We start from the raw sequence: 25,730 nt of genomic DNA, 5'->3' as shown, positions 1-25,730 counted from the left end.
TGAAAGCACTACAACTACACATTATATGATGTTTTTCCTTTTGAATTTCATTCTTTTTTGAAAATGTACAGTAAATTCAAATCAGATGATTGCAACATGCTCCAAGAAATTTGAGACGGGGCAATTTAAGACTAATAACTATTTGATTAGTTGAAATAACAAGGCAATGTGAAACGGGAGATGTTAAACAGGTGAGGCAATCGTGTCAAAGTATATAAGGAGCCTCCAAAAACAGCCTAGTCCTTCAAGAGCAAGGATCGTTCAAGACTTGTCAATTTGTCAACAGATGCTTCAGCAAATAATCCAGCACTTTGAGAACAATGTTCCCCAAATACAAATTGGAAGAATTTGGGGCATTTCACCCTCTACAGTGCACAATATAGTTAAAAGATTCAAGGAATCTGGTCAAATCTCTGTGTGTAAAGGGCAAGACGAAAACCACTTCTGAATGCGCGTGATCTCTGATCCCTCAGATGTCACTGTTTTAAAAAACATAATTCATCTGTAATGTATATCATGAACAGGGGCTTGGGATAACTTTAGTAAACCTTTGTTAGTCAACACCACTTGCTGCTGCATCCACAGATGCAAGTTCAGACTTTACTATACAAAGGAGAAGCCATACATCAACACTGTCCAGAAGCGCTGCCGACTTCTCTGGACTCGGTCTCATCTTAGATGAAAGTAGAACAGTGGAACTGTGTTTTTTGGTCCGATGAGTCCACATTTCAAAATGTTTTTAAAAAACACAACCGTCGTGTTCTCCGAGTCAAAGAGGAAAAGGGCCATCCAAGCTGTTATTAGCGTCAGGTCCAACAGCCAGTGTCTGTATGGGCCAGGGGTGTGTCAGTGCCCATGGCATGGGTAACTCGCACATCTGTGAGAACACCATGAATGCAGACAGATATGTAAACATTTTGGAGCAACATATACTGCAATCCAGCACCATCTTTTCCAGGGACATCCCTGCATTTTCCAGCAGGACAATTTCAAACCACATACTGCCCGGATTTCAAGTGCATGGCTGTGTAAACAGAGAGTGTGGGTGCTGGACTGGCCTGCCTGCAGTCCTGACCTGTCTTGAATTGAGAATGTGTGACGCATTTTGAAGTGCACAATATGGCAATGAAGACTCCGTACAATTGTGCAGCTGAAGACCTGCAGAATGGATGAATGGGTGAAAAATTACACTTTATAAACTTAACAACTTTGTGTCTTCAGTGCCCAAATGCTTAATAGGTGTTATTAGAAGAAATGGTGATGTTTCATAGTGGTAAACACTCGACTGCCACAATGATTTTTGTGTGTTGCAATCATCTGATTTGAAATTACTGTACATTAAAAAAAAAAAAAAAAAAAAAATAGTAAATAATAAAAAAAAAAACAGGTTAAAACATCATATAATGTGTAGTTGTGGTGCTTTCAATATAGCAAAGGGTGAATATAATTTACAAATCACTCCTTTTTGTTTTTAATTAGCATTTTTCATACTGTCCCAACTTTTTTGGAATTGGGGTTGTATAAACAGATGTTTTTATGATCAAAGCACATTTCATACTGTTGTCATACTGATTCTTTTATTCTCAGTATTGCCTTAATGTATATGCTTTACATTCTACTTTTTTTTTTTTTTTTTTTTTTAAAGAAGTGATCAACAATGTTAATGATTACTTCATGTGTATTCTCACAGTATATTGAATACTGTGAGAATACACAAGAATTTAAACTTGAACATCTAACTTAATTGAAACTGCCACAGATGACAAATTAGTGGTTGGCGCTGCCACTGATGAATGCAAAAATAAATTCATAAATAAAATCACAATGAAGTTAACACACTTTTGGGCAGTACAGCACTTTTATTATTATTCATTCATTTGAGAAACTACATAAAGCTTATTTTAGAGATTACACATTTTTCCTTTTGTAATGTGTCATGTTTAGTAAATGTTGACACCTCTACTAAGTAACTGTGTATAAATGATGTTGCAACATTGTTCTCTGTCATAACTGTTTTGGTAATAAAACGCCCTTACATTTTAACCAGCATGTGTAATCTCACATAAAGTGCGAGTGGAGTTTGATCCTTTTGATGAGAGACTCTACAATTTTGAAAGCACCGAGCCTCTTTAAATGAAGAGATCATACAATATTGTTTGAATGGACCATACAAAAGCATAAAGTCTTTTATATCCTTGACTGACCCATTATACAGGTGAGTCTTTCTATTTAGTCTTTCTCACTCATAATTCTCTGTTGGTTAAACAGTGATGGCCTTATTGTATATTTGCTAGTAATTTGACTCCACTTAAAAAAGTGTTTGAGATCTTTGGCTTTTTTTTCAAATTCTTCATACTGCGCTTTTAATCATGTCAGTGTAAGTTATTCTTTCTGGTGGATGTAAATGGTATTTAGTGTAAGTACATGGGTTTGTAATTAGTATTGGTGACTAGTATTAGAAATTTGTAATTTAGTTTCATTTTTCAGATTTACAAACAACTTCAAACTTTACAAACCTCTTAAACTACTTTGCAAACCTTACAAAACAGAAAAAAAAACACACTTTGCAAACTTTATAAACAACTTAAAATTGAGAAAAAATGAAGTAATTTGCAAACTTTACAAACAACATACAATCGAGAAACAAATACGTACTTTGCAAATTTTACAAACAACTTAAAAGAAGGAAAAAAACTAATTATTTTTCAAACTTTACAAACAACTAAAAAGCGAGAAAAACAAAGTAGTTTGCTAACTTTATAAACAAAAGAGAAAAAAGTTAACTGCTTGCAAACTTTACAAACAAATGGAATGAAAACAAGCTACTTTGCAAACTTTACAAAACAAATTTAAAGCGAGAAAAAAAAAAACAATTTGCAAACGTAACAAACAACGTAAAATCAAGAAAAACCAAAGTACTTTGAATAATTTACAAACAACATAAAACCGAGAAGAAACAAGCTACTTTGCAAACTTTACAAACAACTGAAAAGTGAGAAACAAACTACTTTGCAAACAACTTTAAGTGGGGGTAAAACAAATTACTTTGCATACTTTACAAACAACTTAAAATTGAGAAAAAACAAATAGTTGTAATTAGTATTGGTAACTAGTTATATTACTAGTGTGGAAATTAATAATGGGTGACTAATGGTGTAATTTTTCGGTAACACTTTACAATAAGGTATCGTTTGTTAACATTAGTTAATATGAACTAACAATGAACAATACTTATTAACCATTTAACAATCGTAGTTCACGTTAATTTCAATATACAGTTTGCTTGTCATGTTTATGTGTTTTGTTCTTGTTTTCATGTGTTTTATTTTCAAGTTTAGTTCCTGGTCATGTCATGTGATTTCCTGTTCCCTCATGTGATCTTGTCATGTGTTTCCCTTGTTCATGTGTCTTGTTTTCATTGGTTCATTGTTTGATTACTCTGTTATTAGTCTTGTCTTTTCATTGGTTTAAGTTCATTTAGTCTTGTTATCTTGTTTATAGTTTAATCTTGTGATTGGTTGTCTTGTTTACCTGTTACCCATGTCCTTGTGTTTAAGCCCTCATGTTTGCCATTGTCTAGTGTCAGGTATTGTGTATGTAAATTTGTTGTATCACGAAGTCAAGCCAAGTCAAGTTTTAGTCATGTTTTGTTTATGTCAAGTCTATAGTCAAGTCATGTCAAGTCAAGTCTAGTCTGGTCTAGTCGTTCATGTTTATGTTTTGTTTCGTTCACGTTAGTAGTCAGGGTTTTGGATCTCACGTTTGGAAATAAACTGCACTTGGGTTCATCACTTCACCGTTGTCTCTTCGTCTGCCTGTTTCCAGCATCGTTACAATACTAATACATATTTAAAATCAAAAGTTGTATTAGTTAACATTACTTAATGCACTATGAACTAACACAATCTAACAATGAACAATTGTATTTTTATTAACTAACATTAACAAAGATCAATAAATTATGTAACAAATATATTGTTAATTGTTTGTTCATGATACCTAATGCATTAACTAATGTTAACGAATGGAACCTTTTTGTAAAGTGTTACTAATTTCTCAGATGAGGCTAATGTTTATACAAAGCCTAGAGCAATATTACAAACAACTTATTAGACTTTACAAACAACTCTACACCTTAACAAAACCTGAAAGAACTATTGTGGATCCTGCTGTAGGTTTGCATACTTTTCTCTTTAAATTATAGTTTCTGTTTAAAGTAAAACATATTAAATCTAGCAAATTATATATATCTGTTGGGCAACACGTGATCCCATGTATATTTTCTTTTATCAAATGTAATTTTGTACGATGAAAATGTGAGGTCTGCCAGCATATTGTCATATCTGTGCATGCATTATGGAGTGGGTTATTAAGAGACATCTTCCCTGTGGACCTTGCTGTAATTACAGGAGTTAAAATGGTAACACTTCAGTTTTAGAGTCCATTTACACCATAGGAAAACATTTGCCATTCCTCTGTTGTGATTTACACACAGTATGTGATAAAACTTTTCCACCCTTGGAAAAGTATTAACATGCAAATACAAGCTAGATAATAATCAGTGTAATCAGTAAAAGCATAGTCACATTTTCTGATATCATTACATTGTGTGCATGATAAAGTGTGAGTGTTCATGGGTGTGTATGAGGAAAATTATCTACCGTCTGATATGTTTTAAAGTGACACACTTGAGAAAATCATTGACCTTTGACTTCATGGCTGTCACCGAGCATCACAATGTTTCTCCATCCCCCACCACCGAGGGAACATCACCACCGACAACTCTGGCCATCACAGATATAGTGGTGCTTGTCATCTACTTTCTCTTGGTCCTGGCCGTGGGCTTGTGGGTACGTCTCTTGACATCATTGGATGCAAAGGATAGCTTCTCTATAATAAGTGTTTTTGAATTTTTAGGCTTCAAGATTTCTTTCTGTAATATAACTAAAATTCAGTCTTGACAACTGCCTTAATGATTTAGTATGTTATTATGGGGATGACATATTGATAGGATATTGGTCTTGGAGGACAAGATCTGATACACTGTTTCTGCTGCTGCTGCAAAGCAAATACAAAGACTTGGTACTGCTAGAACATACACTGACAAACTGTGTTAGCATGCAGACATGCTGCTGCTACTGCGGTTAGACAAACACAAGACATGCTGCAGCGAGCATGTTGGACATGCTGCTGAACAATTAGACATGCATACAATCCCTTTGTAGTAGATCTAGACATGTGAAGCTGGGGAGGAGGAGGGTTTCAGAGAAAAAAACTCTCGCAGCGCGCTGCAGTGAAACTGGCTTATTTGCAAAACTGAGCCATTTAAATGTTAGACAGAGAGAGAGTATGCAAGTTCATTGGCTAACAGATTACAAGTCTATGGACCTATCAGCTTGCACCATGCGAGCCATTCAGATTAACAAAATACATGCGAGTGAGCCAACTGACTAACCGATAACAAGTTCAAAGAAACTTTTAGCTTGTGCTACGTAGAGTTTCACAACCGAACTTCAGTCATTTATAGCAAAATTTTGCTTTAGTTGGCTGGACGTGTTAGTTATCACTTTTATGGTGTAAAATCCTATATCTTGTATATGTATAACCAGTTTTCTCACCCAACAGTCAATGTGGAAGACCAAGAGGAGTACAGTGGATGGATATTTCCTGGCAGGCAAAAACATGACTTGGTGGCCGGTAAGTTAATTATGTTTTTAATAGTCAATAAAAAATTTATATTTTTATCTTTTTATAAGTACAGAGGCCCCCCAAAGTATTTGGACACTTCAGTCACAATTAAAAATGTATGAACGTCATTGAATTAAAATATCGAACCAAGTGCTATGAACAAATGAAGTAGAAGTTTTTGAACCATTTTTGCAATTAATGAAATGTTTTAATTCAAAGGTGTTCTTGTGCTGTCTTTCTTTAGAATAAATGTCACTTGGTTTTAAGTGTGACTTAAAGGAATAGTTCACCACATAATGAAAATTCTCCCATCATTTACTCACCCTTGTGCCATCCCAGATTAGTATGACTTTTTTTCATCTGCTGAACTTAAATAAAGATTTTTAGAAGAATTTCTCAGCTCTATCCACCTTTTTCCTACGCCCCGTGATGCTTAGCAAGAAATATGGGCGTTACTTCCGATGCCAAGTAAAAGTGTGTTCTTCGGATTTTGAGGAGAGCGTGTATGATTTCGTATGGACATACATCAATCACTATATCAGTGTGTTACTGAACGATAATAAACTGCAAAAAAGTCATAAAGACAGGAAGCGCAAACAAAACTGACGCATTGTTTCTACCAGATGCTGCTTTGAGATTTAATCTAATCACAAACGCACCATTTCGAGCAAAATTATTGTTTGTTTTAGTGGAGTACCTGTGTTAGTTCAACTTCAGATGCATGTGCTTGACATTTTGTCACCCTGCATGTTCAAATCAGACAGACACACTAAGGAAGAGCTGTGAAGTTCTCATACTTGGGTATGTAATTGCTTTTTCAAGTTTTCTGATCGGACGGTTATTTCCTTTTAAATCTGCACATAAGTTTAAACATTTGTTCGGCGGGTGATTGACTAGTGAGAGGTGGTGCTTTGCTGCTGTCCGGGATGCATCAGGACGCCGTTTTAAACCTCAAATGTGATGTGGTTTTTGACTACCTCTGTATGTGTTTTTTGTGATCCAATCACAAAACATTTTGCACCCCGTTTATAACTATATATAGCGCTGACCTTTGCAATCAGATCATCCAAAACGTGTCTTATTACCAGCTGTAAACAGGGTCTTAAAATGACTGCAGCCAGAGCTAGGGATTGCTGTAGGTCGACTTTCGACGGAAGTCCCACCCACATTCGTTTCCCCTGTAAAAAGGTGGATAGTTCCTCACAATGCAAGTGAATGGTGACCCAAGCTCAGAAGGTCCAAAAAGCACATAAAGGCAGCATAAAAGTAATCCGTTAGACTTCATTGGTTAAATCCATGTCTTCAGAAGTGATATTATAGGTGTGGGTGAGAAACAGATCAATATTTAAGTCCTTTTTTTACTGTAAATCTACACTTTCACTTTCACATTCAGCCCCCTACTGGTTAGGGCTGGTCAAAGGTGGAGATTTGTAGTAAAAAGGAGCTCATATATTGATCTGTTTCTCACCCTCACCTATTGTATTAATTCTGAAAACATGGATTCAACCACTGGAGTTACAAAGCTGAGATATTTTTCTAAAAATCTTTGTTTGTGTTCAGTAGAAGAAAGAAAGCCATACACACCTTGGATGGCATAAGGGTGGGTAAATGATGAGTGAATTTTCATTTTTGGGTGAACTATCCTTTTAAGTGACCAAGTACTTTTTTGATCCACAGGAGACTCCTGTGAATACAGAGGAAATATGAATAATATGGAACAAATGCAATTACCAGCTCACATCTTTTCATCTACTGTGTTTGTGTATAGGTGGGCGCCTCTCTTTTTGCCAGTAATGTGGGCAGTGGTCACTTCATTGGGCTCGCAGGCTCTGGGGCGGCAGCTGGTATCGGTGCAGCTGCTTATGAATGGAACGTGAGCACAGAATACCTTTTTTACCCTGTTCTTAAGGGACTGACTTGCTGAACATACCTTGTTTATGCAGGCAATTATTGGTTATATCAAAGAATTATGTTAAATGAGAGAAGTATTAAGGTCCCTCTCTTATCTATGAGATTAACTTCCTCTTGTTGACATGCAGGGCATGCTGATGGTGCTGCTTTTGGGCTGGTTATTTTTGCCTATCTACATTGCAGCAAGGGTGAGACTGAGCAACACATTTTGTTCTGTATCACTTTTTTTATTATTAAATATGTACATTTTGTATTGCATTTAGTCATAACATCTTACACATGTATTTGGAACATAAAACACTTTTGGGAAGTTGATGTGAGATGCTATAAGCAACTTTCTGCTGAGTCTTTTTTTTTTTTTTAACTATTATGGATGCAGCTTTTATGGCATAGTCTCCTAAGATTGACCATGATTGAGAAACTGCATGTAATATTTGTAGTTTCAAAAATATATTTGTCACACTGCAGGTCCATTTAAAATGAACTAGTGAATGCAGAAAAAAAAAAAAAAGAAATGGTTACTACCTACAGGATTTAATATATACACTTTTTCTTATGAAATAATATTCATTTTAATTTATCATAAATATTTATCTGTTTATTTTACTTAAAATCTTTTTATAGAAAAGTTATCTATACAAAATACTATCAATTTTGTAAATTAGTGTAAATGTAATTTTGTAAATTATATTAAATTATATAATTAAATATGTATAATCAAATATTTATAAATTAATTCATATTATAAAATTATTATGAATGGAAAATTCCAGGTTCAACACAAGTCAAGTTCAATTGACAGCATCTATTGCATAATGTTGATAACCACAATAATTCATTCAGACTTGTCCCTCTTTTTCTTAAAAAACAAAGCAAAAATCTGGGTAACAGTGAAGCACTAATGGAAGTGAATGGGGCCAATTCGTAAACATTAAAATACTCACTATTTCAAAAGTATAGCCACGAGACATATACAGTATGCGTGTGAACATAATTGTAATGTGATAAAAAAAAACAAAAAATAAATAAATAAATGTTTTGTGTAAAGTTATATCCAATTTTACAACTTTGTTGCCATGACGACTTAATGTTATAAACCTAAAACCTAAAACAACCATTTAAACAATTTTAAAGCTTAATTAATACATGATTTTTAACATAATAATTAATGTAAGTGCTTTTATAAAAGGCAGATGCTATTTGCACCCTGGTGCAAATAATGGTATATGCTATTTACACCCCAGTGCAAACAGTGTCAGATACTATTTGCACCCATATTTAAATACTAACATACAGTATATGGGCATCACTGCAGTGTGTTTATTGTGTTTATTTAGTGTCCCACAGACACACTACCTAACCTAACCTTACCTTAGAAAAAATAACCTAGGTTTTTACTACAGTAACCAAAGTATCACCATGGTATTTGTTGTAAATTTAAAGTAGCCACAAAATTAACCATGGTTACTATATTAACAACATATTACTGTAGTAATACCATGGTTAATTCCATTAAAACTATGGTTTCTGCCAAAAAATATGGTTACTATAATATTACTATAGTAATACAGTGATGCAATGTACACACAATCGATGCCGAGCCGCAGGAATGAGTGTGATGGACAGACCCCGCCTCCGGATCAAACCCTTCTCTGCACTCCCAGACCGTGACCAAAACACTGCGATGAAATCTACATTTATATTCATTTTTATCCATAGTATTAAAGGAAATATTAAGAGTAAAATATTGGGACAAAAGGCAGATTCGAACTGCGGTCACTAGGACAATTTGACCCTTATTCACACCGTCTTAACACCCCACACCACTGCAGTGACATCTATTGCCTAGTTTGTTAGATATTCCTGTGGTTTCAACAGACTATTGGGGTGCAGATAGCTGCACTGTGTGGCAGATGCTATTTACAATAAACAGTGTCTCACTGTAACCTCGTTTTTTGCTTATTTTAAAGTAAAGGAGCAACGAGTCAAAATAATTTTTTTGTGGTAATCAACATTATGCCACAAATGCTGTCGATTGAGCATAACTTGTATTGAACCCAGAATATTCCTTTAAATTATTTCACAAATTAAATTATATAATAATACGATTATTCTTTATTATTTTACAGGTCACAACAATGCCAGAGTATTTACAGAAAAGATTTGGCGGCAAAAGAATACAGTTATTCCTTTGTGTTTTGTATCTGTTTATCTACATCTTCACAAAAATATCAGTAAGTGTGCTGCATTTAAAAAACTAATGTAAAGAGCTGTTTTTGTGACTGCAGCTTTAAAAAAATATATATGTTTATCCGTATCTGTGCAGGTGGACATGTATGCAGGAGCTGTGTTCATTCAGCAGGCACTGCAGTGGAATATCTATCTCGCTGTGGTCTTGCTTCTGGGCATCACTGCTCTCTACACAATTGCAGGTCTGGATGCTGTGCTACTTTTAGTTTTGAAATGAAGTGTTCTTATGTTTTCAAAATTCAGGTTGACCTTTCCTTGACTGATTTTATGTGATTGCAGGTGGTCTTGCAGCAGTGATCTACACCGATGCAGTTCAGACTCTAATCATGATCATAGGAGCTCTGATCCTCATGGGCTTCAGTGAGTTACTGTGTTACATTTACACCAAGAGTCAATAAAAGTAATCTATCAAAATATATGCATAATTGGACCAGCTTAACACCAGCTTAGCCAGGCTGGCAGACAATGTAGTTGAAGACCAGCTTGGCCAGGTTTGGAGACCACCAAACCAGCTTGAACTGGCTGATATCGTTAAACCTCTCTGTTGCCATGTGGTTACACACCTCATAATCATAATCATCATGTTTTGTACCATGTGTCCTCTTGCTGTCACTGTGAAGGTTTTGCAGAGGTGGGGGGATTTCAGGCTGTCCTGCACAAGTATCCTCAAGCCATTCCCTCCATCCGAGTCCCAAACACGACCTGTGGAATCCCCCGTGATGATGCCTTTCACATATTCCGTCACCCAGTAACTTCTGACCTGCCCTGGCCGGGAGTAATCCTGGGCATGTCCATCCCTTCCATGTGGTACTGGTGTTCTGACCAGGTGAATGAGTGATGATTGATGATTTTAATAATTTAAAAGGTATTAAAGGGATAGTTCATTCAGAAATGAAGATTCCATCATTAATTACTCACCCGTATGACATTCTTTCTCAAATGGAACACAAAAGGAGATACTGGGCAGAATGACAGCATGAGGGTAAGTAAATGAAGACAGAATTAACATTTTTGGTAGAACTATACATTAAACCCTTGAACTCGGCCCGGTACACTGAACATGAAAAAAAAAGAAGGTATTATTCAATGACCACTTGCTTGATCTGCACAAAATATGTGTCGCTTTAAAGCTTAGACTCTTACCTTTACAATGGATATGGCTTATCTGACCAATTCTAAAGTACTGCTTTTAAATTTGCTGACAAATTTGAATGGTTCCATTTTAGAATTTTCAAATTTGATAATTTAAAATATAATAAAATATGTTAAAAATATAAAAAAGTTTCCATAGCCATGTGTTATATATCTTTGGAAAAGTCTCGATTAGTACAATACAATGGGCAACTCAGTTTCACTCAGAGACCAAACTACAGTGAGTATTAGTGTGTGAAATCCACATGTATAATAAACAGATAAACAGAATGTTTGTCACATTTTGGTTTATTACTTCATGAAAAATCAACATAGTGAGGAAAATGGCATATCGCAACTTACAGCAGACAATTCTGAATCAAACAAGCCCACACTCAATGTAATATGATATGTAGATCCTGAAATATTCCTCATAGAGTGTCATGACAAGCTATGGTGGCTAATCGCTAATAGCATAGTTCCAAATTTATTTCTTTTTTTTAATAATTTTTAAATAGTTTTCTGTACAAAGCAATCCAAGCAATCAACCCAACTTTTTTTTTTCTTTTCTTGAAGTTATAAGCATTTCTTTTCTGTTTGCCCTCTAGGAGGTAAATCTTTCAAAAATGTCTTCAGGGTGTTAGGGGTTAACTGTGATAGGTTATGATGTATTTCTATGAACTCCTTCACACCACGTCTGAAATATCATACTACAATGACTTGTTGTTTTTGTATTTGGAGGCTTGGTGCAGATTAATGTTCACATGCTGAATTCATTCAAGGATCCAAATTGTTATTTTATTTTTTCAGAAAATGACAGACATTTAGCATAGGACTGAGTGTAAATAGTTTTGATGCAAACAATTGTTTGCAAAGATCTGGTGCCCTTTATGCATCTATTTCAAGGGAACAAAAGGGTAAATTCAGGTCAATTTAATTGAGATGATTGTCCAAAATGTGGCCCAATGTTTTTCTAAATTCCCCCTAATCTAAAGTGTTTTCTTACTTTAATGTTTTTTTTTGTTTTTTTTTTTTTTAATCTGTGTAAAGTTAACAGTAACATTTTTATGCTGCCACAGAATATGATAAAAGATACTTTTATCATCATACCTTATATCTCAGGTTATAGTACAGCGTTCACTGGCGGCCAAGAACATTCTTCATGCTAAAGGAGGCTCTCTGCTTGCTGCTTACCTAAAAGTTCTTCCTTTCTTCATGATGGTGCTGCCAGGCATGATAAGCAGGATACTTTACCCAGGTGCACTTAAAGAAATAAACAATCAGTCTGAAGAAAGAGAACACTGGAAATAAAAATGTACATGTAACTGGCATGTCATTATGTGAATGGAATTTCCTTTTCATTTGAAATGAAAGATAACGTAATTTAAGGGTCCAGTAATTTGATATACAATGTGTGTGTGTGTGTGTGTGTGTGTGTGTGTGTGTGTGTGTGTGTGTGTGTGTGTGTGAATTCTAGATGAGGTGGGTTGTGGAGACCCTGATGTGTGTAAACAGGTGTGTGGGAATCCAGTGGGCTGCTCGGACACTGCTTATGCCAAGCTGGTCATGGAACTCCTTCCTGCAGGTATCAATGTGATTCTTTTTTTTATTTTTTAAGTTTGTTCTTCATGTTATTTCCCCCTCAAAACCACATTCTTCATCATGCGTGAAGCCCTGTTATTATCTCTCTTGCTTCATCAGATATTTTCATACCCAAAGCAAATTTTTAAGAGGCAATTTCACCACAGGGATAATTCCCCTGGAACAATCTGCCATTAAATGTCTTGCTCAATGGTCCTAAGCACCAAGCCCCTACATACATATTTTATTTTTATAGAGCACACTGTAAACCCTAATGTTGCCATCACTGGAAAAATCAAGTTGTTTTAATTAAACATAATTTGAAATATCATGTTTTGGGCTTATAACTCAAATATCTTGCTCCATGAACTTATTTATCTTAAAAATCTATAGACTTAAGATTTTGAGTGTTAGTAACTCAAACTATTGAGTATGAAATTGAAGCTATAGGGAATACCTGCTGTATAATGCCATGTGCATGAATTATTATGTTTCCTGGGTCAAAGGAAACATGTGGGGGCATTTAAATAGTTGTTGTAGTATTATTATTTATATTATTTATGTTGTTTTGTTGCAAATAGATGTTTTGCATGTTCATTTAATGATTGATCTAGAATCTGGGGCCTGGGTAGCTTAGTGAGTGTTGACGCTGACTACCACCGCTGGAGTCGCGAGTTCGAATCCAGGATGTGCTGAGTGACTCCAGCCAGGTCTCCTAAGCAACCACATTGGCCCGGTTGCTAGGAAGGGTAGAGTCACATGGGGTAACCACCTCGTGGTCGCGATTAATGGTTCTCGCTCTCAATGGGGCGTGTGGTAAGTTGTGCGCGGATCGCGGAGAGTAGCATGAGCCTCCACATGCTGGGAGTCTCCGCGGTGTCATGCACAACGAGCCATGTGATAAGATGCACGGATTGACTGTCTCAGAAGCGGAGGCAACTGAGACTTGTCCTCCACCACCGGATTGAGGTGAGTAACCGCGCCACCACGAGGACCTACTAAGTAGTGGGAATTGGGCATTCCAAATTATGAGAAAAGGGGATAAAAAAATAAATAAAAAAAAGATTGATCTAGAATCAGTTATAATTAGTGCTGTTGATTTTGATTCATTTCAGTGACTTGATTCTTTTGAATCCGTTCACCAAAAATATTCGATTTGTTCATTAAACATTTCTGCAAGTTTGTGCCTGTAGGTGGAATTGGCATGTCTACAAATGTACGAAGACACTTTAAAAATAGAGTTTAAACCATTTCCACCATAAATTGCAGGTCTTGTTTTCCTATATTTTGCCAAATGCTGGGCTTAACTTTTACAAAGACATAGAAAGTTCAAGAAAAGCCTAATCGTATCTTACACTGTGCATCAAAGCACAACATTTCCCTTCGCAATTCATACCATTTGAACAAGAAATATGAGTCAGTGCATGGAGGTGAACGAGAATGATTCGTTCACTTAAAAGATTCGTTCCAAAAGACAGATTCATTCACAAACGAAACATGACTAGTTATAATCTTCATTATTTGAGCTGTGTTATTGTGTGACCTAAATTTGAGTCCATTCAATTAAAATGATTAAGTAGAAACAACAACATTTAAATAGCAAGACTGAGTTAAGATTGCATGCATCTAGTTACCTTAACTTGAATAGTTAAGTTAATTTTATATGATCACCAAGTTAAGTGAACTTAATAACACAAGTTTTGGAGACGGCATTATTCAATTCAGTTGAGGGATCGAGTTTACACTATCAATTGAGCAAAGTCAACTTATTAGGGTTTTCAGTGAGTTGAATAAGCTGGACCGTTTGTTTCATGTGTGATTGTCCAGGTTTGAGGGGTTTGATGATGGCTGTTATGCTGGCTGCACTCATGTCCTCCTTGACTTCCATCTTCAACAGTTCCAGCACTATTTTCACCATGGATCTCTGGAGGAACATTCGTCGCACGGCCTCAGAATGGGAGCTCATGATTGTGGGGAGGTAGGCCATTAACAAGCTGTTATCTCTATAGTAGGTGAAGATTTAAAGGACAAATCCATCAATCAGTCAGTCTCTAAAAATGCATATTTACTTTCAAAAGTAGGTAGTTCACCCCAAAATGAAAATTCTGTCATCATTTACTCACCTTTATGTTGTTCCAGACCTGTACGACTTATTTTCTGTGGAACAGAGAAGGAGATGCAATGAAAGTAAATGGTGACTGAGATGTGTGTGTGTGTGTCACAGAGTGTTTGTGTTGGTGTTAGTGGTGGTGTCAGTGTTATGGATTCCTCTGGTTCAGGCCAGTCAGGGTGGGCAGCTCTTCATCTACATCCAGTCCATCAGTATGTACCTGCAGCCCCCCATAACTGTCGTCTTCCTCACAGGCTGCTTCTGGAAACGGACCAATGAAAAGGTACACTTTAGTGAATAGATCAAGCATTCAGAGTTTCTCTGCTCTTGCACACTAGTATGGAGGGATGCTTTTTTCTGCATTCAAAATAACATACTAATGTACTACAATTTTCATACATCCAAAACTAGCTAAAATAAAACATGACCGCACAATTGTAGTTTTTCTTTATAAAGTTTTTGATAATTGTACAACCTACCTACATTTTACAACCTACCAATATTAAACATAAAAATGCTACAATGGCAATAACACTAGATGGCCCTGAACATTTTAACACTGTTAAACACAATAGGGTTTACAAATACATTTTCATCAAGGGAAATACCCCATGTAAACTGATCTTATCTGAATACTCAAAAACGGGTGTATTAGCAGGTTTTACGCCATTTTACTTAAATTATGTAAATGTATCAAGCAAGCACTGAAAGCACTAAATTTGTATTTCTAATGGGTCTTTGAGGAAAATACAGGTGCATCTCAATAAATTAGAATGTCGTGGAAAAGTTCATTTATTTCAGTAATTCAACTCAAATTGTGAAACTCGTGTTTTAAATAAATTCAATGCACACAGACTGAAGTAGTTTAAGTCTTTGGTTCTTTTAATTGTGATGATTTTGGCTCACATTTAACAAAAACCCACCAATTCACTATCTCAAAAAATTAGAATACATCATAAGACCAATAAAAAAAACATTTTTAGTGAATTGTTGGCCTTCTGGAAAGTATGTTCATTTACTGTATATGTACTCAATACTTGGTAGGGGCTCCTTTTGCTTTAATTACTGCCTCAATTCGGTGTGGCATGGTGGTGATCAGTTTGTGGCACTGCTGAGGTGGTATGGAAGCCCAGGTTTCTTTGACAGTGGCCTTCAGCTCATCTGCATTAATTGGTCTCTCGTTTCTCATTTTCCTCTTGACAATACCCCATAGATTCTCTATGGAGTTCAGGTCTGGTGAGTTTGCTGGCCAGTCAAGCACACCAACACCATGGTCATTTAACCAACTTTTGGTGCTTTTGGCAGTGTGGGCAGGTGCCAAATCCTGCTGGAAAATGAAATCAGCATCTTTAAAAAGCTGGTCAGCAGAAGGAAGCATGAAGTGCTCCAAAATGTCTTGGTAAATGGGTGCAGTGACTTTGGTTTTCAAAAAACACAATGGACCTACACCAGCAGATGACATTGCACCCCAAATCATCACAGACTGTGGAAACTTAACACTGGACTTCAAGCAACTTGTGTTATGAGCTTCTCCACCCTTCCTCCAGACTCTAGGACCTTGGTTTCCAAATGAAATACAAAACTTGCTCTCATCTGAAAAAAGGACTTTGGACCACTGGGCAACAGTCCAGTTCTTCTTCTCCTTAGCCCAGGTAAGACGCCTCTGACATTGTCTGTGGTTCAGGAGTGGCTTAACAAGAGGAATACGACAACTGTAGCCAAATTCCTTGACACGTCTGTGTGTGGTGGCTCTTGATGCCTTGACCCCAGCCTCAGTCCATTCCTTGTGAAGTTCACCCAACTCGATTTTGCTTGACAATCATAAGGCTGCGGTTCTCTCAGTTGGTTGTGCATCTTTTTCTTCCACACTTTTTCCTTCCACTCAACTTTCTGTTAACATGCTTGGATACAGCACTCTGTGAACAGCCAGCTTTTTGGCAATGAATGTTTGTGGCTTACCCTCCTTGTGAAGGGTGTCAATGATTGTCTTCTGGACAACTGTCAGATCAGCAGTCTTCCCCATGATTGTGTAGCCTAGTGAACCAAACTGAGAGACCATTTTGAAGGCTCAGGAAACCTTTGCAGGTGTTTTGAGTTGATTAGCTGATTGGCATGTCACCATATTCTAATTTTTTGAGATAGTGAATTGGTGGGTTTTTGTTAAATGTGAGCCAAAATCATCACAACTAAAAGAACCAAAGACTTAAACTACTTCAGTCTGTGTGCATTGAATTTATTTAATACACGAGTTTCACAATTTGAGTTGAATTACTGAAATAAATGAACTTTTCCACGACATTCTAATTTATTGAGATGCACCTGTACACTCCAAAAATAATTTAAAAATTCCATCAAATGAAATTGAGTAATCTTTAATCAAGTAAAACAGAAAAACCGAAATATTTTACATTTTATTGTGGAATTGTATTCAATTGAATTGCATAAATCTTAGAAATAAGCTAAAATAAAAAAATACAAAAAATACAAAAAATTGAGTGCACTACAAGAAATAATTTTAAGATTTATGCATTTCAGTTTCATAACAAAATTCCATCAAATTGAATTGAGTAATCTTTAATAAAAATAAATAAATAAAAAACCCTAAATAATGTTACAATCATACAATTTTATCAAATATTACACAATTCATTTTGATGGAATTTTATGAAATGGAAATCTTGAAAAAAATGTTTTGAGTGTATAATGCATCATGAATAGTTTCTTAGTAAATATTGTGTAATAATGTGTGTATAAATCAAATGAGCTTTCTAATGTAAGTAGTTTTTGCCCATTGGTGTAGGGTGCATTCTGGGGTTTGATGCTGGGCATGCTGGTGGGGTGTATACGGATGATTCTGGATTTTGTCTACCCCACTCCACTCTGCTACGAGAATGACACCCGGCCTGAAATCATCAAATATGTTCATTATTTATACTTCTCCATCATTCTCTCTCTCATTACACTTATCGTGGTGGTGTGTGTTAGTCTGGCTACAGAAAAGCCCAAACCTGAGCAGGTCAGAATGCACATACACAGCACATTTGGGGACTATATATATATATATATATATATATAATACACACATGAATACAGTAATGAATACATAATTTAATTTAGACAATTCAATGGTGTCGATTTTGCAAGTCAATTTGCAGTTTTATAATTTCACAATAACACATCTTATAATTTCTTGAAATCTTATCTTGAATCTTAATTTGAGGAATACACAAACATAATATAAGTAGTTGTCATTTTGCAGATCAGTCGATTGACGTGGTACACACGTTTTGATCCTGTGGAAAAGAGTGAAGAGACTGTGATTGCAGATGTCTTCACAATTGAGAATGCAACGCAGAACACAAAAGAAATAGAAAGTGATGCATATCAAATGAAAGAAGGTACCTTGTCCAGATTTACATGTATTTATGTACAGACACAATAATAAGTCTTAGCATGCAATAGGTTAACATATAGTTCTACCAAGGTGTCCAAAGCTCATCCTCACATGATCTGTTCTCAGTTCATGTAAATCTTAGATTGTAATAGTCCAGCTATCCAGTAGAGGGTGACAAAGTCATTTGACATTTTTAAAATATTTAAATGAGGGAAACAGTCCATAAAGATCTGGTTATGAAATCTGAATAAATGAGAAGACTCTAACATTAAATATAAGAGTATCTTTAAGAATACAGTGTCCCAAAATGTATTTGGAAACATAAGTCACACTTTAAAATGTCTGAATGTCATTGCATTAGATTAAGAAAATATCAAACCAAGATGCAAACAAATATGCCATGTTCTCAAAACTTCACTTTATTTTCCCATAAAAACTAGTCCCAGAACATTATGGGCATGGGCATGTTCCACTAATATTTGGCAGTAAGAAAAATATTATATACAGAATAGTATATACAGTATATTGTTTTATCATTTAACATGTAACATCTAACTACTTTTTATCTAAATGTTTTGCTTGAAAAGTGTGCTTGTGCTATTTTTAAAATAAATGCCACTTGATGTAATATTTTGTTATCTCATGCAATGACATTCATATATGTTAAAGTGTGGCTGAAGTGTCCAAATACCTTTTGGAGGCCACAGTATGTGTTTATCCCTTATTGTGACATTAAATGTACTCAATTCCTCAAGCATTTAAAATACTCAATATCCATGCTGGTTAAACAAACAGAAACTTATATAAACAGTTTTAGTTTCAATCTTTAAACATGTAATTCTGAGAACAGGATTTTTCATCAGACTCCCATAGTTCTGAGTCCAGTGAGAAGAGTTCATCTAAACTGAAATCTGCTCTGTTCTGGATCTGTGGAATGGAGAAGAACACCACAGGACAGAAACACACATCTCCCCCTCCAGAGGTCCCGGTGTGTTCCCTTGAGGAAGACCCCTGCTTGAGTCACCTGGTAAACGGCAACCTCATCGTCTGTCTGTCGGTGGCTGTGTTTCTCATTGCTTATTGGGCATAGTCAGTTATCCTTGAATATGCATTATGTATATTGAGTTGTACTAATGCAAACCTTTATAGAGTATATAATTATTCTTATTTATTTATAAACAATCAGTTTCTATTTTTTGATAAAGTAACTGTAATATGTGACATCATAACACAGTATGTTTAAATTTAAGGGTCACAGAAGCGGTATATAAAATGGTCATGATAAATGTATTATAACTTTTACTTCCACAAAAAAACTTTACTACGATTGTAAGTGGACCTCAGGGGAAAAATGTGTAAATGTATGACCCCTTTAACCCTTGTGCACTGTTCACTTTAGACTCACACTTGTATTGTTTGCGGTCAAATTTGAACAAAAAGCATAAACATGTATTTTTATTTTTATGAAAGATATTTAAGAACACTAACTTCAATAAAGTAAAAACACTAAAGTTGTGCACTTTGGGGGGAATTTTATGCTATTTAGACCTTATTTATCTTTAGATTTCTTAATTACACCATTAACTTGAATATGCAAATAAGCAAATTTATGTTAACTACGGTAAAAACCTACACTTCTATAAGTTGAAACAAAGAAAATATGAGAATGTGTCATGTATTTGGGACAGATTGCTGCCAGCTGGTGCAAAAAAGAACAATTACATGCTTGAAAACCATGTCATGACAAAAATAACCAATAAATGGCTTAGAGATCCACTAATTCTTTCCTGGTTATAACTAGATGAATTTGTGTTTTGTGAGTGTGTTCTGCATGTGTTATGGTCTCACCCATTCATTTGTGTGTGTTCTGCATTGTGGTTGAATTATTGATTTTATTTTACAAATTCCAAAACAAAAACTGCTCCATGTTCTAGTCTCACCCATTCGTTCGTATGTGTGTGTTCAGAATTGTGGATGTGTAATAGTCTCACTCCTTCATTTCTGATTCAAAAAAAAAAAAAAAAAAAAAAAATATTGCTCTGGGTTATAGTCTCACCCATTCATTTCCTATGGTCGGTCGAATTTGACAACAAACAAAACAAGTGTCGCTTTTTTGTCAAGCAGCCTAAGCTCCTTGAATACAGTCCAAAATTTCTTTGTATGTTGAGAAAGCAAATGTAGGAAAAAATAAGCAAACCTCGGCCCACTCAGATGAAGTATACAATTTTTAATTAAAAAATGACCGAACAGTGCATAAGGGTTCAATTCAAAGTGGTGACTGCTTCCTTGATATTTATGTTCTTTCAGAACTGAATGTGTTTAAAAATTAAAAACACTTTTGAATTCTGCTTTGTTTCTTTAATTGTTAGCCATTTTATTAAGTATTTAATCAGATAAAAAAAAAGCTGCTGCATTTCTGCATGAATTTGTACAACACATTTGTTAATCTCAGGCACTGACAATATAAAGAACAAACCTCAGTTGCAGGATATTTGCACAATTGAGAACAAAATGGGGAGACACGAAACCAATATGTACAATTAAGAAAGTCATTAAAATCCATAAAGATAACAAATCCACAGAAATATAGATACATACCCCATCTTGAAAGTGCTGAATTGCGTTTGGCTTTCTAGCTGACTGTTTCCTGAGTTTAAACTGATCCATTAACCTTTTCATTCACATTTATGTTGTCAGTGCTGTTTTGCATAGCATACTGTACACCATCAAGCACACACCTATAGCTCATATACATTAAAGAGTATCTAACACTTTAAAAACAGCACTGTCTTTGGTCATTTTGAGAATAATACATTTCATGTTTGTAGGTACAGGGTTTATTTTAATGGAGCGAATACTACATAAATAATAGATGGAGAAAAGAATGTACAGTAGTATATACTCCACTATGATAAACTCTGTAAAAACAGCATTTGAAAATTCTATATAACTGTAATGAAATAAAACACCACGTATTGCTCCACAAAAAAAAAAAAAAAAAAAAAAATCCAAATACAAATCATGCTTATTAATATACTTTGCATGTGTGCCTTTGAAAAATCAAGTATATATTTTTTCATTGTGATAACCATTATTTTGTACTTTTGTCTAATTTTTGGTCTACAAACATCCTGCCAAACATTTTATATAGGAACAAAAAGTATTAAAAGAAAAGATGAATCATTGCAATTAAATATGAATAAGCAACATTCACCGTAATAGTCGTAACAAACACATTTTTTTTTTTTTTTTTTTTTTTTGCCGGTTTGGTACATTTTCAAGGCACAAATAACACGTCTGCTTGAGTAGCAAACTAAATTACAAAACTCAAAGACATTCATATTTGCATTTAAAACCCAAACCAGTGACAGCTGTATGCTACTGTATGTGTGAAAGAAAATAATATTGTATAGCATGTTAATATGTGCTTTCTGATTTTTTCCTCATATATGGTTACAATGTGCCAGCATTGTGAGGAAGAAGGATCTCTTCTTTAAAAAAAAAGCTTCAGTGGTGAAGTAAAAGTGGTGCGCTTTGTTTATTTCTTGTTTATGTAGATTTATCATTTTCAACAGGTTTTCAACAGGGTTTTAGCAAGGATAAAAGCTAAGGTTAAAGAAAAGGACTATGTTCGGAATAGCATACTACCATACTACTCTTATTTCTGCAGTATACAGTATGTAGACTATGCACCGTATGCGTTTAAATTAGATTTATTTATTTTTACATAAACATGAGTGCAAAATATTCATATTTGTTTCCAAGATTAGAACTAGATGCTATTTGCTGTATTAAACATGCAGTGTGTTGAGGTCATGTGACAATGTATCATAAAACATTTATCAATGCATATTGCATACTGTTTCATATACTATTTTAAAAATGGTTGGCAGTACACAGTACAGAGTATGCAGTAAGCTTATATTCCATTCCGAACGTAGACCTTGATTAGCAGTGTGAATATTAGGCTCCTCCTCCCTCACAGGGCGGTGCTTTCTGATTGGTGTTCAGCTTCTGGGGATGTTTCTCCTGCTTGATCTTCTTCTAGTTCAGGGACAAGGTCCAGCCCTGGTTCCATAAGAGCAACTTCTTCATCTGTGCAATCATAATGCATATTCATGAAATAAATAATAATAATACAAAAATCAGCTATTTTTTTCCACCAAAGCTTGAAATGTAAAACCTCCCCTTCTAGGAAAATATGTCAATATTTGGATGGATAATTTTACAAGAAACACTTTGATATTAGTTCCATGCATATAGAAAGGGTGTTTTCAGTTTTGACTGTGCCTTTTCAGCACTATTATTCATTTCAGTGCTTATGTTATACTATTATAATATCAATATGTGATAAAACTGCACACTGTAAATTTCAGCTAAGAATCAAGTTTATTTAACGACTGATCTAGAATTGGTTATCTTCTTTATTTGAGCTGTTTTATGATCTAATTGAGTGAATTCAACTAAAATTAATAAGTAGAAACAACAATATTTAAAAAGCAAATCTGAGTTAAGTCTTACCTTAAATAGTTAAGTTAATTCTATAGGATCACCAAGTTAAGTGAAGTTAAGTTTTAGAGATGCCATCACTCAATTCAACTGAGGGAATGAGTTCTCAATCAATTGAGCAAAGTCAACTTATTAGGGTTTTCAGTGCAAGTATGGAAAAAGTGAAAAAGTGTGAATCTCATGAAAAAATATTTCACTTTGCAATCAAAAGAAAGACATAAAGTCTTTTTTAGGACCATAATGCATATTCTGCATTGTGACATTATTTTCATGACAACCAAGCACATTTCTCCCCAAAATTCTCATTACATCCAAACTTTAGTTTTTTATTTAATGAATTAATTTTTTTGTATTTCTAATTATTCTCAATGATAATTCCAGTAAATTAAAATACTGTAATATAGTTTTTCATTTAAATAATCATCAAATAAGCACATTTCCACCACCAATTCTCATTACCTTAATGCATCCATATGTTTTAGTTTTTTATACTTTTTGTGAATCCTATTATTCTCAATGGTGATTGAGAATAATAGGATCATTTTTTGTTGTTTTTTTCACATTTAAATCAGCATGAATTAAAGGGAGTACAACAAATACAATTTTTAACTCACAAAATTTGGGATTTCGGGGGAATATGTGCAAAATACAATTTCCTACTTTTTCTCTTTTGAGTTTTGGGTGAAATATAACCAGGACATGTTCTCGTCAGGTTTCGTGGGATTCACTTCACTATTCAATACAGCAATACATTGTAACATTACAACAGTATCTGGTGTTTAGCAAACATTCACCCATATCAAATGTCTGTGAGCAGAAGAATGGAGGTTTGTGGGACTTGGAAGTTATAAGTGTAGTTGCATAAAGCATGTGCTAATGTATTATTCTAAGTCAAGCCACAAAGACACTGGTTAGGCAGGTTGTCATGCAGGTTAGTTTGCTGTTAATTGGGTTAAACAGGTACTATAAGGGTTACTACGCAAAAAGCATTCAGACACACAAACATTGAGCAATGTTCTTACCATACCTGTCAATCAAATCACACCTCAGAAGCAGTAGATCACACATCTGTAACAGTGTAACAACATCACAACATGCTCACGACCTCTCAAAGTTTTTAGATTCTGATGGTGACGAATCACCAAAGATCAAACCAAATCACCACAATTCTGATGGCAGTGAACTTCCAGAGAATCCAATCAAATCACAACATGCTCACAATGTTCTCTTAAAGTCAACATGAAACAGCAATGTGATGGATTTATAAGTGAAACAGGATATATCGGTTTTACCAATTAATGGTGAAGATAGTTGCTTTTTGGGACTACTGTTTATTGGCAAAAATCTATGCTGAGAGTTTTTCATTTTATTCTATTCTTCATCTGGTGAGTATATATATATATATATAAACTCTTCATCTGATGAATATATAGGCTATAAAAAGCGTAATTTGTTAAAAACATATGCTGCCTTCATGTGCAATCGGAAATTATCGTAGATACGAGATTCCCACTCAGAAGCTGCATATGAACGACCCCTCAAGTCGTAATTACAACTGGGACACTCTGAGATAATTTTGATACCCGAGTTCCTGAGATGGGAGGAGTCATAAACTTTTAACATGGACAAGGAGAGTACAGTTTCTGTGGCGAATGACAGGTTTTGTTCATTTTTCTAAATACAGCTAATTGTTAGCGCTTGCCGTTTTGGTCATATTCATTTATGTATACCAGCAGCCATTCTATGCATTTTTACACCGTGAAAATAGCTTGTATTTGAATAAAATTCCATTATCGCCAGCAAGCTGAGTATTATGTATTATGGTGTCAAAATCAAAGTTCCTCAAGAAATATGTAGGCTATGAATGAACCTGGCGTCATCCATGTTTCCTGTTCTTTTCGACAACAAAGCACTTGAACAGGTAATACTCGTAATTACCACTTCAGAGGTAGGATAATTTCCGATAGCACAGCATAGTGCATTGTAACAGAGCCAAGTCTCTGCTATTTCAAAATAAAAGTCCACAGTGTATTTCGGGCTTGTTTATAGTTAAAATTCCTGTGTTATGCACCAAATCTTAATTTTTCTGGTTATTATTGGGATTTTGGTTGCACAGCAATAAAATTATTGTGGGATTTTATTCATTTTGGACTCTTGTCCAAAAATGTCTAAAAAATGTAGGGTAGGACTTGATTTTATACATCAGCAATTGATTGGATCATGAAAAGTCTGTGGTCCATACCAGAATGGAGTCAGATCTTATGTGCATTTGCGTTAGATTGCCCAGCCTCCCTTTACAATTCAAATAGTAAGACTTTAGAAATACTGCCTAAATATTGCTATTTGGTTAACATTGTCCAATAGCCTGCACGACCTAAAAGTTGTTTCAGAGGCAGAAGAAGTTATTTGTTTTCATTTATAATAATGTGCACCTATAAATCATGCCCTATAAGACTAAGAACTATTAAGAAAGTAAATACGGTCAATTTAATTTCATACTGACTTTAAGAATGAAGTTCTGATAACGATAAACCACCAAAGTGAATCAAACAAGCCATTGAACATTGAGAGTGAAAAATCAACAATCACGACTAACAGATTTTTTTGGAAAATGGAGAAAGCATAAATTACGGTGCCAGTAATGTCTAGTGTGCATTAAAATAGCCGTAGTAAACATGGCACCAGTTCAGTAGCAGGATTCATTGTGCACTGCACTCTCCTGAAGACAGATGGCTCCAGTGCAATATAGTGAAGGACTCTTGGCAGCTATTAAGGCTTACTCAACCACTGGAGAGGGTTCTTGCCTATCACAGCATGTGGTTTCACTGACCTAGACCTTAAGACTAAGACTATTGCACACTGTACATCCTGCGGAGTGGCCACGGGTTATGAGGAATAAATGTGAAATCCAGACAGATATGAGTCTGGGTGTTAACTGTAGAAACGCACTTTAGTATTTTAGTTATGCTCTGCAAGTATACATTTTGAAATACTTGACTCGAGACTTATCTTCTCATGGTTTTTTCACAGGTATTGTGAATAATTATAAATCATGATAATTAACTGTCATGGAACATTCCATTCAAGCATACTTCTAAGAATTGCTTTCAATCTCTTTCTGCTTGTCCAAAATGTTTATTGTTCTTTTCTTTGGAT

The 25,730-nt window shown here is 35.0% G+C and overlaps 2 protein-coding genes across 5 annotated transcripts in view; one reads left to right on the top strand and one right to left on the bottom strand.

Moving 5' to 3' along the window:
- Positions 1 to 11: 11 nt before the first annotated feature.
- On the top strand, positions 12 to 20,412 carry LOC127450230 (sodium/myo-inositol cotransporter 2-like). Its single transcript, XM_051714148.1, has 16 exons — positions 12 to 2,215; positions 4,681 to 4,850; positions 5,626 to 5,697; positions 7,457 to 7,561; positions 7,728 to 7,787; positions 9,729 to 9,833; positions 9,926 to 10,031; positions 10,129 to 10,209; positions 10,470 to 10,675; positions 12,103 to 12,238; positions 12,458 to 12,565; positions 14,389 to 14,539; positions 14,786 to 14,954; positions 17,472 to 17,687; positions 17,931 to 18,069; positions 18,929 to 20,412. The coding sequence occupies exons 2-16, from the start codon at positions 4,716 to 4,718 to the stop codon at positions 19,153 to 19,155; spliced, it is 2,016 nt and encodes a 671-aa protein (XP_051570108.1). The 5' UTR covers positions 12 to 2,215; positions 4,681 to 4,715; the 3' UTR covers positions 19,156 to 20,412.
- A 744-nt stretch (positions 20,413 to 21,156) lies between these two features.
- The window catches only part of LOC127450222 (rho GTPase-activating protein 17-like), a 54,405-nt gene continuing 49,831 nt past the window's right edge, over positions 21,157 to 25,730 (bottom strand). For 2 of the 4 annotated variants that reach the window (XM_051714124.1, XM_051714120.1), the window contains one exon: positions 21,157 to 22,160. In XM_051714124.1, the coding sequence (XP_051570084.1) occupies positions 22,045 to 22,160 (116 nt within the window). In that variant the 3' untranslated portion in view covers positions 21,157 to 22,044. Of the gene's footprint in view, positions 23,643 to 25,730 lie in introns of all 4 variants that reach the window. The other 2 variants (XM_051714121.1, XM_051714123.1) reach the window with 2 other exon arrangements.

Source organism: Myxocyprinus asiaticus, chromosome 13, assembly GCF_019703515.2.
Source record: "Myxocyprinus asiaticus isolate MX2 ecotype Aquarium Trade chromosome 13, UBuf_Myxa_2, whole genome shotgun sequence".
In the NCBI taxonomy this organism is placed as follows: domain Eukaryota; kingdom Metazoa; phylum Chordata; class Actinopteri; order Cypriniformes; family Catostomidae; genus Myxocyprinus; species Myxocyprinus asiaticus.
The sequence above is the reverse complement of the archived record's forward strand: the minus strand, read 5'-3'. Positions and strand labels throughout refer to the sequence as shown.